Genomic DNA, 12,236 nt, shown 5'->3' on the forward strand with positions numbered 1-12,236 from the left:
AATTAGTTTTGTGAGAACCCAAAAGCATTTTTAACTTGCTTGACCCGAACTTACTCAGCAGTCTCGCTGACCTTGTCAGAAGTTCTAGGGTCACAGTCACACATGGATAAGCAGTTCTTCAACAATTTTTATCAATCTGTTAGGCAAATGCATGCATTCCTTCCACATCAGACATGTGTATCTTTGTTCTCTGTGATTGGGTCTTTTTTTGGAAGAGATTTGAAAGGAGAATGACAGCCACAACAGTCACAGTGAATGCAAAGTACATGGAAATCAAAGTTTCTCTATTATTTTCTTATGATAGCATAATAAAAATGGCGGAGAAGAGGAAGGTTGCCTTTAATAATATTGTTCTCTCTCAATAGAGTCCTTAAAGAATTATCTGGTTTGGGTTGAGGATAAGCACTGTTATACTGGTGTGTGTGATGTCCCTCTGTCATTTTGGCATTTGGAAGAAAAGGCTAGAATGGACCCAACAGCATTGAGTAGGCCACAGTATTCTGGGAATCATAAAATAAGAGGAGCAGAAGCATGGGCAACCTCTGCTGAGAGTCTAAACCACCTTTCTTGTGACTCTAAACAGGATCTCTGCACTTCATGTGCTTTTTAATGGCAGATCATCATGTAAACCATAGAAAGTGTACACACCAGAGTTAAATCGGTAGAGAGAAGGAATCCCCACACAGTTGAAATCTATACTACAAATAGTGCCCCAGAAATGGATTTGACCAATGAAATAAAGGCAGTTCCCGGGTTACGTACAAGATAGGGACTGTAGGTTTGTTCTTAAGTTGAATCTGTATGTAAGTCGGAACTGGCGTCCAGATTCAGCCGCTGCTGAAACTGATCAGTTTCAACAGCGGCTGAATCTGGACACCAGTCCCGACTTACATACAGATTCAACTTAAGAACCCCAGGCGTCCCCAAGTCAGCTGCTGCTGAAACTGATCAGCGGCTGATTCCAGGAAGCCTGGGGCAGAGCAACTCTGCCTGGGGCTTCCTGTAGTCAGCGCTGGTCAGTTTCAGCAGTGGCTGACTTGGGGATGCCTGGGGCAGAGCAGCTCGGGTGCTGCTGGGTTGGTCCAGTAGCGCGGCCGCTCCTCGGCGCTACTGGAGCAACCCAGCAGCACGCCAGCTGCTCTGCCCCAGGCGTCCTGATTCAACCGGCAGCGCCCCACCTGCTCTACCACAGACCCTGGGCTTTGCTCCACGTCTCCCTGGTCTGCTGGGGGGGGGGGGGGCACTAACTGCGTCCCCCCCCAGCAGACCAGGGAGACGGGGAGCAAAGCGGCAGAGGACCTGGGCCGGACCGCGGCGCTTCCAGATCAGCTGGAAGCGCCGCGGGTCCGGCCCCAGGTCCTCTGCCGCTTTGCTCCCCGTCTCCCTGGTCTGCTGGCTCCCCCAGCAGACCAGGGAGACGGGGAGCAGCTTTTCTCGCCCTGGAGGAGGCGGGCGGCAGGACCAGGCATCCCGCCGCTCCAGTCCTCCGGGGCGAGAAAATCCCCGTTCGTAACTGCGGATCCGACATAAGTCGGATCCGCGTAACTCGGGGACTGCCTGTATGTGGGCATGTGGTTTGGGTAACCTGATTGCAAAAAGTCCAGCAAAACTGCAGAGTCAGATATCATTCAGACATAATTATAAAGAAATAAACCAAAAACAAAACTAGACCTCAACTCCAAAATTCTTCTCTCCCTGCACTCGCAAATCTCCCACTGACATCATTCACAGTTCTATTAACCTGTGTAAAGCAGCTGATAAACACTGAAGTCTGCTGAACATCTCTGAAAGCAGAATTTTGTCCTATTTAAAAGACAAGTGCTGCATTTCTTCTGTCTGTGCACTGAACTTCCATTGACTTCAGGGCTTCCTTTGCAGAATGACAGCAGGATGGAGCCTATGGGACTCATCATAATATTTTATATCAGCATTGTTACATAGCTCATGCTGTTTCTTAGCTTACTTTATATGTTAAATTACATTATGCAAGACCCAAATCTGCCTTTATGCTTCTCAGAAGCTATTGCAAATAATGGGTTTTCATGGGATGTAAGTCAGGGCAGAATTTGGTCCTGAGTGGATAAGTTTGTTAATCTACACAGAACCTCCTATTGCCCACAAATAAAAGTGCTGTGGGCACACATTCATCTTGATTTAATTACCTGAACTTCATTAACTTTGGACACAAACAGGCATTTTAATGAAGCTGCAGGTGTGAGTGAGTGGTGTGAAATTTAATTTTAAATATATTCATCTGTCAGAATTACAGATGACATTTAACAGCATTGCCATGTATTTATTTCCTACCCTTTCTGCACCACTGTGTAAAACACATAAATGCATTTAAAGAGATTCCTTAAGGCTGAACAGTTCCTGGAAGGGTTGGGGTAGAGGGAAAGGGGAAAGAAGGAAGGGAGAAGAAATATTACTTACGCCGTTTGCAGCCACATTTTTTTATTCTTTTGGGATCTGTGATGTCATCATGACAGGCCTTGCAGTAAAAAAATGCCCTAGAGAGACAGAATGGAAAAACTGACACATTTCTTAATCCACACAAATGAAATTAGTCCCACATTTCCTCCTGCTACATTGCCAAATTAATGAAACATGCCAGCACTAATTTCCTTTAATCTTTGGAAAGGTTCAGACATTTAAAGGAGGAAATGTTTGCTGCAAGACCATTAATTTCAAACACAAGACTATGATTCAACTTAGTGCTTCTTTTAATAAACTTTCATTTGAAAAATAATTAGGAGAAAGGTTGACAAATATGACACAGTGGATCAGATCATTTCCATTTCATCTTTAAAAAGTAGCATCCAATGAGTCTCATCATCAAGGCACATATGAAATGAGTTCACTGTTCTTGACTTGAAAGTCACCAATTCAGAGCTGAATGGTTTTTGAGAAGGACAGCTAAGGATTTAGAGCCAAGTTTGCCCCAGACCTCCATATTAGTTAGAGCAATCTGGGATTTCTGTATCATTGTGACCTAAATTGTGGTCAAGAACATCATGTGTGCAATTACTTGCATCTGTAAAAATGGAAGCTAGCGTCTGAAAAATTAGTCTTAAAAAGCAGTGAATAAACATGGTGACTTTAGTTATCTTGGTTCAGATTTCTTTCCTTTTGCCATCAGGCTTCAATTAGAGCAGAATCACACTCGTTTTGACAGCATAAGAAAACCCTCAGCAATAATCCCTAAGCAAACAAAATGATGTAATTCACAAGACGACCTACCTAGCTCTGCCTATTTAGGCTTTTACATATTGCCTGTTACCCTACGTTTTGCATACTTCACCTAGCAGTAAGTGCAAAAAAACATAACATACCAATAAAATAAAAATGATGTTTTAACAAACATACACCACTGGAGATTTCACACGCCTGTCACGTCAGTATGCCACATACTAATGCTCTGACACGTGTACACTAAGTGACGATCGCAAAGCACGTCTCAAATTGAGCCAGTCTGGGATGCTATAGTATGCACATGTTTTTTTCTAGCATGACAAACTGGGGCACACCAGCCCTTCAGTAGCTGCCAAACTTCCCCCATGGCCTGCCTCTGACTCCTCTCTACAGATTCAGGTTGATGAAAATGAGAGGTCTTGCAGGTAATACTGCTCCTGCACCTGAGGTGGCTTGAAGGCTCCGGAAATAGGAGAGGCCAGAAGAACCTACAATCCTGGGATACTGGAAATTAAAATAAGCATCAAATGCACAGGGACAGGAATGTATAAAATCTTAGTTCCAGTGTAAATGAAAGTACTGTTATGCACTCATGGAGACAAAAATAACAAGGGTTTATTTATGTTTCACAGCGTTCAGGGATGTTAAAGAGAGGGAGAGGGCTCAGGGAACATGGTACTTTCCTGGCATAAGAAGAAACATAATCCATCTGCCAGACCCCTGAAGCACAAGAAAAAAGAGGGAGTGACTAGCACTGCGCACAGGAGCAGCAGAGCCTGCAGGGCTATTTCCGGGTGTTTTCCTGTGCTGTTTCCAGGCATTACCTGAAACTGGGTGTTATGGTCCTCACGCTACAGAAGGGGGAACTGGACCCTAGAGAAAACAAGGGATACATCTGAAGTCAAAGAGCCAGTTTGCCACAGAGGTGTCCAAACTCTCAGACTGCCAGGCTACCTGGAGTCAATGAATATTCTCCAGGATTGACCTACGGCTGATGTTTTTAATTAGTGTCAGGTTTAAAACACCCCTTAAAACAGAGGGGGTTTTCCAACATTGGTAAACCTCTTTCTACGAGGAGGAGCTCTTTTGGAAAAAGGCGTGTGTGGACAGGGAAGAGGGAGTTATTTTGAAAGAAGAGGAAAAAAGAAAAAGAAAAGGTGCCCTGGTGGCCACTCTGCCTATAGTAATCACAGCTTAAATACGAGACAATATCCATTCGTGTGGAAGCTATCTTTTGAAAAAGCAGATCGCTTTTTCAATGTGCTTTTGCTGTGTTGACACTCTCTTTTGGAAGAAGTTTTTTTGGAAGCTCTCTTCTGGAAAAGTTTCTTTCGAAATAAGCCTGCAGTCTAGACATAGCCTTAGGACAAGAAGCAATAGGAATTTTTTCCTAATATCCAACCTAAAACCTCCCTTGCTGCAGTTTAAGCCCATTGTTTCTTGTCCTATCCTCAGAGGCCAAGGCAAACAATTTGACTCCCTCCTCCTTGTGACTCCCTTTTAGATACTTGAAAACTGCTATCATGTCCTGTCTTAGGCTTGTTTCGTTTGGAAAGGAGAAGACTAATTCTTTCAGTCTTCCCTCGTAGCTCATGTTCTCTAGACCTTTCATCATTTTTGTGGCTCTCCTCTGGACCTTCTTCAATTTCTCCACATCTTTCTTGAAATGTGGTGCCCAGAACTGGACACAATACTCCAACTAAGACCTAATCAGAGTAGAGCAGAAGAATGACTTCTCATGTCTTGCTCACAACACACCTATTAATGCATCCCAAAATTATGTTTAGCTCATGGCCCACTATGACCCCTAGATCCCTTTCTATAGTACTCCTTCCTAGATAGTCGCTTCCCATTTAGTATGGATGCTATCTTTCGAAAAAGCAGATCACTTTTTCGATGTGCTTTTGCTGTGTAGATGCTCTCTTTTGTTAAACTGCATTTGTTCTTATTAAACTTCATCCTGTTTATCTCAAAGTAATTCACTTAGATGAGGTTTAACTGGTAATTCAAAATAAGGGGTTTATTTCGGAATCACCCTTCTCTGCCGCGTGTAGACGTGGGCAGTTATTCTGGGCTACGCAATTTCCAAAATGGCGACTGCCCAGGAACATGCTAATGAAGCGCAGGATATTTAAATCCCGGGCTTCATTTGCAATTTCAGTCGCCCTCATTAGCCTCCCTAATTAAAACTAGGGGGCTAGTATAGACATACCCTTAGGAAGGAACAATCAGAGTAGAATAATAAGAAGAATTAGGGGGTCTAATTCAAACAACTGTGAATTTAATCTACACAAAACAATTCAAACCGGCCCAGATTCAGCTGTGTGAATTATATGAGAATGTGTAAGTGACTTGAAAGCAGCAGGGTTTAGTGGAGTCAGCATAACGCGAGCCATCAGGAGATTTGGGTTCTAAGCCTGCTATGAGGACTAGTGGACTAAAATACTCAAACCAGTCACTGTCAGAGATAGAACTGGGACTCAGGAGAGTCAGTCTCTATTCTTCTATGGACCATGTGGACTCCTGGGATACATTTCCCTCCTTACTGTGTGATTTTCCTATTATTCCGTAGGCCAAAATTTCCTCTCCAGTTTTTGCAGTTCCCTCTTAGTACATTTAGTCCAGCTGAAGCAGGTCCTTCAGCATCAATCCCTCCCCACACCATACAAGTTTAGAAGACACTGCACAGGAGTGGGGTCCCTGCTGTCACACTCTAATGCAGAACTAGAACCCTAGTGTAGGCTACATGGGATGCTCTCTGGGTAGGTCTGCTCTGCTGCTTGGCTAGACATACCTGCACCAGATGGCTAAAAACAGCAGTCACCCTTCAATGTAGCTACAGAGGCATGAGCTTCAGGATGAGCTGTGTCAGCAGGCCAGGGACCCACATTGCTAGAGTGCACTAAAGACCGCCACACTGAAGACTGCTACTTTTAGCTGCGGTAGCATGATGAAAGCTATGCCTAGCCATGCTCCAATCACACTGCAGATCGCAGTGCAGGCTATACCCTAAGTGCAAGACCAAGAATAAGTGACTGAGATGCTTTTTAAAATGAAATTACCATATTGATAAAATAATTAAAATAAATGGATTTCCATAATGCATAATAAAATGTAAGTGGCTAAAGCATGAAAAAGACATCACTTATATTGCATCTATGACACATTAGCACTCAACTCTTTATATACAGCTCTTCACTACAATAAATCCTTAACATAAAGGTGTGTAATATGTACCTATTATGTAAAAAACATAAAAAATCATAGTTTTAGCAATACACAAAATTACTCTACTACAATTTATGGTGCATAAACCGTGTTAAATATGCAATGCAATATGGTATAGTTATAACCTAAAAGATGTGTCAACATCCCTTAAAGCACATAACAATAAACAAAAACATTTAATTTGAGCTACAGTGTATAACATATGTTTGGTTTGTTTTATTGTACTTAGGTAAAAATCCTGTTTTTTACTCTCCTAGAATTGTTGTTATTGTCATTGTGTAGAGATAAATTTTCCAATAGCCCATTGATACGTAGGTAAGACCCCAAACTATGGTCTCTGGTTAAGCCTTTGCAGAGGCCTTGCTGTGCAGTCGAGGCAAAGACACAAGGCCTTGATGAGCCAAAACAGATAACAGGAAACTCTGGGAAAACAGGACGGACACAGGACAGCAGCCCTATCTGTTTATAAGCTAAGCAGTGCAACACCAAGTGGAAAGCAATAATTGGGTACCATTATCATGAATTTCACATACACACCCAAGGTTATGGCTCTGCAGAATGCCACCCAGTCTGCTTCTTGGCATGGGAAAGCACACCCAGCTGCCTTCTCAAGGCTAACCACAAATTGTTGCCAATGAACTAGAGATAGCCCACTCTAACAAGCCCAACTCGCAAATCTACCAAAGGCATACTTTAAACAATTGCTTGCTGCGTACCTTACTTTGTCTTTGCTTATACCCCCAGAACAACACCTATAAACCACCCCCGCACATGTTGGAAAAGCACCATCAGCATTCCTATGAATCCCAACCGGAAAATAGCTATGCCTTGCAAGGCAATCCTTGGGGAGACCCTATACCGTCTATTGTAATTATTTGCTTGGCAGTGTTTGCTGAGCCCAAGTGGCCAAGTGGCACTCCACCAGCGCTGTGCGTAATAAACCTTCCTGCTTGAATCTATATGGTGTATATATGTTGGTTTCCAAAACATTTAGATCCCACCAAAGCATCTACCACTTGTTTGAAAACAAAGGCTGAGAATTCATGGAGAGGGATTCAGTTTCTCTCAATTTTGGAACATGTTTTCTGACTCTGATTTACCAAGTTCAAAGGGTGAAATTGGCAATCAATTTTCATAAATGGCTTTGTGAGCTAAAGCACACCTGATAAAGACCAGCTTTGCACAGAATGGCTAGGGAAGGTAGGAAGGGAGAGAGCAACAATGCATATTTCTGGTCAAAGATTTCTGGAAAAGGCAAGTCGCAGCAGGAAGATCTGCTTTCACTTGCTGTTGTCATGGATGGAAATTGGTATACCAACCACCTCAGCGAGTAACAGGGCTGGCTGGTAACGAGAAAGGAGTGAAGGAAGCCTGCTGGCCAAGAAGAGGCACCACAGCATGGACTGCACTGATGGACCAGCAGGGGGAGTGGCTAGCCCTATATGCTACCACTATGTGCAACCACCAACCTTGCACTCCCAACCTCAAATCCAAAGGGAGTTTAACACACACAACTTTGAAGTAATAATTTTGCTGCAACTGAAATAAAATGAAAACGACTTTTTTTTTTGGCCACGAGAAAGAGTCCAAAAGAAGAGCCACATGTGTTTTGATGGCTGAATTTGGTCCAAATCTACCCTCATTGAAGAAATGTGACTCCTCCTGCTGACTTCCATGGGAGTTGGGATGAAGCTCTGAATGTGAAGAACAAACCAAGGAAGAAACTGCATTTTTCAATTGAAAAGAGCCAATAAAAAATTACCTTTTTACTTCTTTGGCATCACTTGCAATGAAGAATCCTAAAGTACCTTCTTGAATCTTGACATGGTTTCCAGGATTGATTAATATACTGCTCAATGAAACACAAACAAACACAAAAAGACAAAGGCTGTGAGTTTATATCACTTCTCATGGAGTGCTCAAAAATGCTGTATTTTTTGTCTTATTCTAGGGAACCCACTAGTCAGGAAAGGCTATAAGGAAATTTGAAGCCAGTTTCTTCTTTAAAATTTCCAATCAGACCACTGCTTCAACATCAACAATGGGTATCATTACAGGACTTCAATATGTAACAGGCGTGTGTATCTTCCCTTAAAATCATATCACCATTTCAGCTCTAAAGTCACTACTTTCTTACATTCTAGCCATCACAGAATTAGCATCTTTTACCAAAACAAAGCAAAAAGAGCATTTCAGAAAAGACATGTGTGAATCGGAACAGTTTAGCTTTCTTGCGCTGTTATACAGGCTGATGAAAAAGTTCATGATATGGTGAAAAGGGAAGAGATTCCCCCCCCCCCCCCCCAAGGAAGCAACTGCTTGATAATAGTACAAAGGCATTTCATGAATTAAATGATTTTAAATATCATTGTGCCAATTTCTTATGAAAAATACTGTAATGGGACCCCAACTGTATATATTATATTGTTTATAATATAATAAATATACACATACACTCAAGGGGAATGGTACAAGACAACCAGTCGCTATTACTGAGGAAAACATAAAATGAATATAACATTTATAAAAAAGCCTTTACTATACAGCCTCTGGAAAAAAACAAAATAACCCAGCCACCCTGACAGAGTGACTGCAATTCAGTTTGATGGAGGAAATCGCAGGTTAACATTGGGGGTGGGGGTGTTGATCTCTGCTTATGTGTAAAATATCTGCTACACCGTCGAGAAGATTTAGCACCAGAGTATTTTTGGTTATGGTAATTTTATAAGGTATCAGGCAGCCATGTTTATTCTTCATCATGTTTTACTATGAAGTGTAAAATAACTCCGCTCTTGACTATAAGTTTAATAAAGCTTGCCAAATGTTTCACTTTCTTTTTTATCAAGTTTAAGCTTTGTAAGTTAAAGAGTAGTAGGAGTATGCATGCAAGATTTACAGTAAACTAGGGATAAAAGAAACTATGATGCTTGTGGCTTTATCAGACAGTGACTTTTAGGAAAGATGTAAATGCAGCAATCGATAAAACGTATATGTGAATGGACATAAGGTGCTAATATTGCAAGTATGCGCATTGCTAAAGATTTGTACCCTTATTATTTGGGAAATATAGGCTCAAATGTTTCCATAGTCTTGATTATAGATAAATTATTGAGTTAGATAATGCTGGTAAGTACAGAATGTTTTCTTAAATACATAACATTTTCATATACTCTACTTTATATACTGAATATGTATGACTTATGCATGTGCATCTGCTCACATACTTTTATATACAGATGCACACATATACACATCAAAAATCTTATGTGACAAGAACATTACCTAACTTTTAAAAGCTGATTTTGCAAGCTTACTGTCAGATATAAGGCTGCCAGTGCACCCTAAATTCGGCCTCTTGGGCATGTTTTAGGATATAGTCCTCATTGTCATGATCATGTACTATTTTTAGCTCCTTAACCGAATAGTTTGGATGCTGCTCACTGAATAATAAGCTGCTCAATAGTTTATTGCTTCACCTGTAGCCCTGTGCAGACAATCCTGTTCTATGTACAGAATTATTCACCGCCTCATGGATTTTTCAGCACTATAGTATCTGACTACTTCCTAAATATTTATTCATTAATTTGCATAGCACATCTGTGGAGCGAGAGGTGTGTGTGTGTGTGGATAGAGGGGTGGATTATTCCTATTTTGCAGTGGGGAGACGAGCAGAAGCAGTGGGAGACTAAGGTTAAAAGAGTTTAGTCGTTTTAGATACCTGATCTGACATTACAAAAGCCTGATATTTTTCAGACTACTTAGGATTATATAGCACCTGGTATGTTTAAAGCCTCCCTTTCCTCATTCACAAAACAGCTCCAGCTTCTGCAACAACGGAGGCGGCTAAGATCCTACAGACAACAACCTCCATCACTACACAAACCTAATTTGTTCTAAAGCACAGTCCATCCAGTCCAATGAAAGAGGCAAGAGGTCCTGAAAAAAGTGTGTCCAAGGGGACTGAACTGAAGATGTACAGGCAACCTTAAGTCTGACATTTGCTAACTTTTGAGTGCTTGACTTGGCAACTAAAGTGTTCTTTTACTTGGGGAGGGGCAAGAAGGTTGATACAATTTTCTACATTTTAAAAAAGCAAACTGAAAAAACAAGACATTCGATTACATGGAATTATATCGGCACCCACATGGCGGGAGCCTTTAGAACTACCGCACAGATCTCTGCTACTCAAGTTAAAAGAGAAACTGATAGCAACAGTAGATGGATGAGACACATTCTTTGCCAGTGGTTGGGTGTCATGGATATTTGATCCCAGCGAACAGTATCCTCCAGAATTCCTGAGCCTCAACATTTTTACCTGTTAGCAAAGACCTTTCTGCTCCTGTCCCACTGAAACCTGACACATTCTGCCTCCTTTCTCCAGCCTATCCCTTCTCACTCCTCCTTGCCTTCGTTTTGCCCTTACCTCCTCATCCTAGTCCAAGACTCCTCACCTAGCCAGTCCCAGTCTCCAACTCCAACACTTCCCATCTTAGTCACAGTCTCCTGGCTCAGCAAGTACCATTTTTTCTTCCCCCTTCTCCAAATTTTGTATTCCATCTTTCCCACCCAAAGCTCTTTGTCCTAAACACGTTTCCTCCCTGTGACATCAGATTCTTGGTCTCTCTGATGTGAGTCAGGCTGCTTACTCTGCCATCTTGTCAGGATGCCAGTAGCTGGGAAGGGGAAAGTGTGATAAACACAAGAGTGACATTTTGCCTCTTCTCAACACTGGTATCCAGTGACAAAACAGCAATAGAATCCAGAAGTAATAATGGCAGGGGAAGCCCTACTCGGCCCCTACTGTCCCGGGATGCATCATGTTCAGTGCAGATGGAATAGTCTGAGAATTCAGCTACCAGTAAAACAAATCTCTTTGCACCATGGACAAATAGATATTTCAAATGTTAGTGAGTCTGCGTTTTTTCACAGAAAGTGCAAGAGGAATATCCACAACACATTGATAACCCCTATGACAAATGTCAAGACCTTGTTCCAAAGCATGGAGATGAAAGATGAAATGACTGTAAAATATTTTTAAAGAGCAAAAGAACATATTTTTCCTAAATTTCATTCTTGGAAATTGATCAAGTAGCCTGAGGCAGATACCAGGTATGGAAACTTTTCTCCCAAACCGTAAAAGTCTGTCAAGGTGACAAGCACCTGAAAAGAGTGTCTTATAATGGGAAGTGACAGGCAAACTTAACTTTAGGTGACATTTTCAGTTTCACCTTTAATATGTATGTAGAATACCACATCACATGAATTGAGTTCATATCTGTCAGAAAATTTTGAACTATACTATGTCATAACCACAAAATAAGGACCGTGTCCATGATGGGAATAAAAAAGAAATCATTTTTCTTAATAGTATTAACAATAAATAACAGCAGAGGTTCACATAGGTTTGCTTTTATTCTCACACATTTTTGTAAGTAACACAAACATCAGCTACTCACAAGCAAGTCCTATTCATCTGGAATGCTTTCGAAGAGCAACTAAAAGAAGGTATTTCTGATGCGATAGCTCTCTTACAAAAGCTAACAAACATAGCCCAGGCTAGTGATACTAATTATTGATTCAAATAGATATAGAGGGAAAGTATTATTGAGTGACTGGGGAAAAAAAACCTGTGAACTTAATAACTTACCCTTTACAATGATATATATCTGAATAACAAGTCCATAATAACCAACTTGTATGATTGTGTGTCTCAATAGAGAAGATGATGTGGTATAGAAATCTTGGGGATCTAGAAGAAGATGACTTTTACCAGAACTTCATCCAGTCTCAGCATCTCCTTAATGTACCCCTAGTCT

At 41.4% G+C, this 12,236-nt stretch overlaps 1 protein-coding gene across 20 annotated transcripts in view; it reads right to left on the reverse strand.

The window, feature by feature from the left end:
• KCNMA1 (potassium calcium-activated channel subfamily M alpha 1) overlaps positions 1–12,236 on the reverse strand; it is a 755,813-nt gene that overhangs the window by 133,759 nt on the left and 609,818 nt on the right. For all 20 annotated transcript variants that reach the window (XM_075934712.2, XM_075934716.2, XM_075934715.2 and 17 more), the window contains 2 exons: positions 8,183–8,269; positions 2,434–2,510 (listed from right to left, as the gene is read on the reverse strand). In XM_075934712.2, the coding sequence (XP_075790827.1) occupies positions 2,434–2,510; positions 8,183–8,269 (164 nt within the window). The remainder of the gene's footprint in view (positions 1–2,433; positions 2,511–8,182; positions 8,270–12,236) is intronic.

This window comes from Pelodiscus sinensis, chromosome 8 (genome assembly GCF_052426305.1).
Source record: "Pelodiscus sinensis isolate ZL-2025 chromosome 8, ASM5242630v1, whole genome shotgun sequence".
NCBI lineage: Eukaryota > Metazoa > Chordata > Testudines > Trionychidae > Pelodiscus > Pelodiscus sinensis.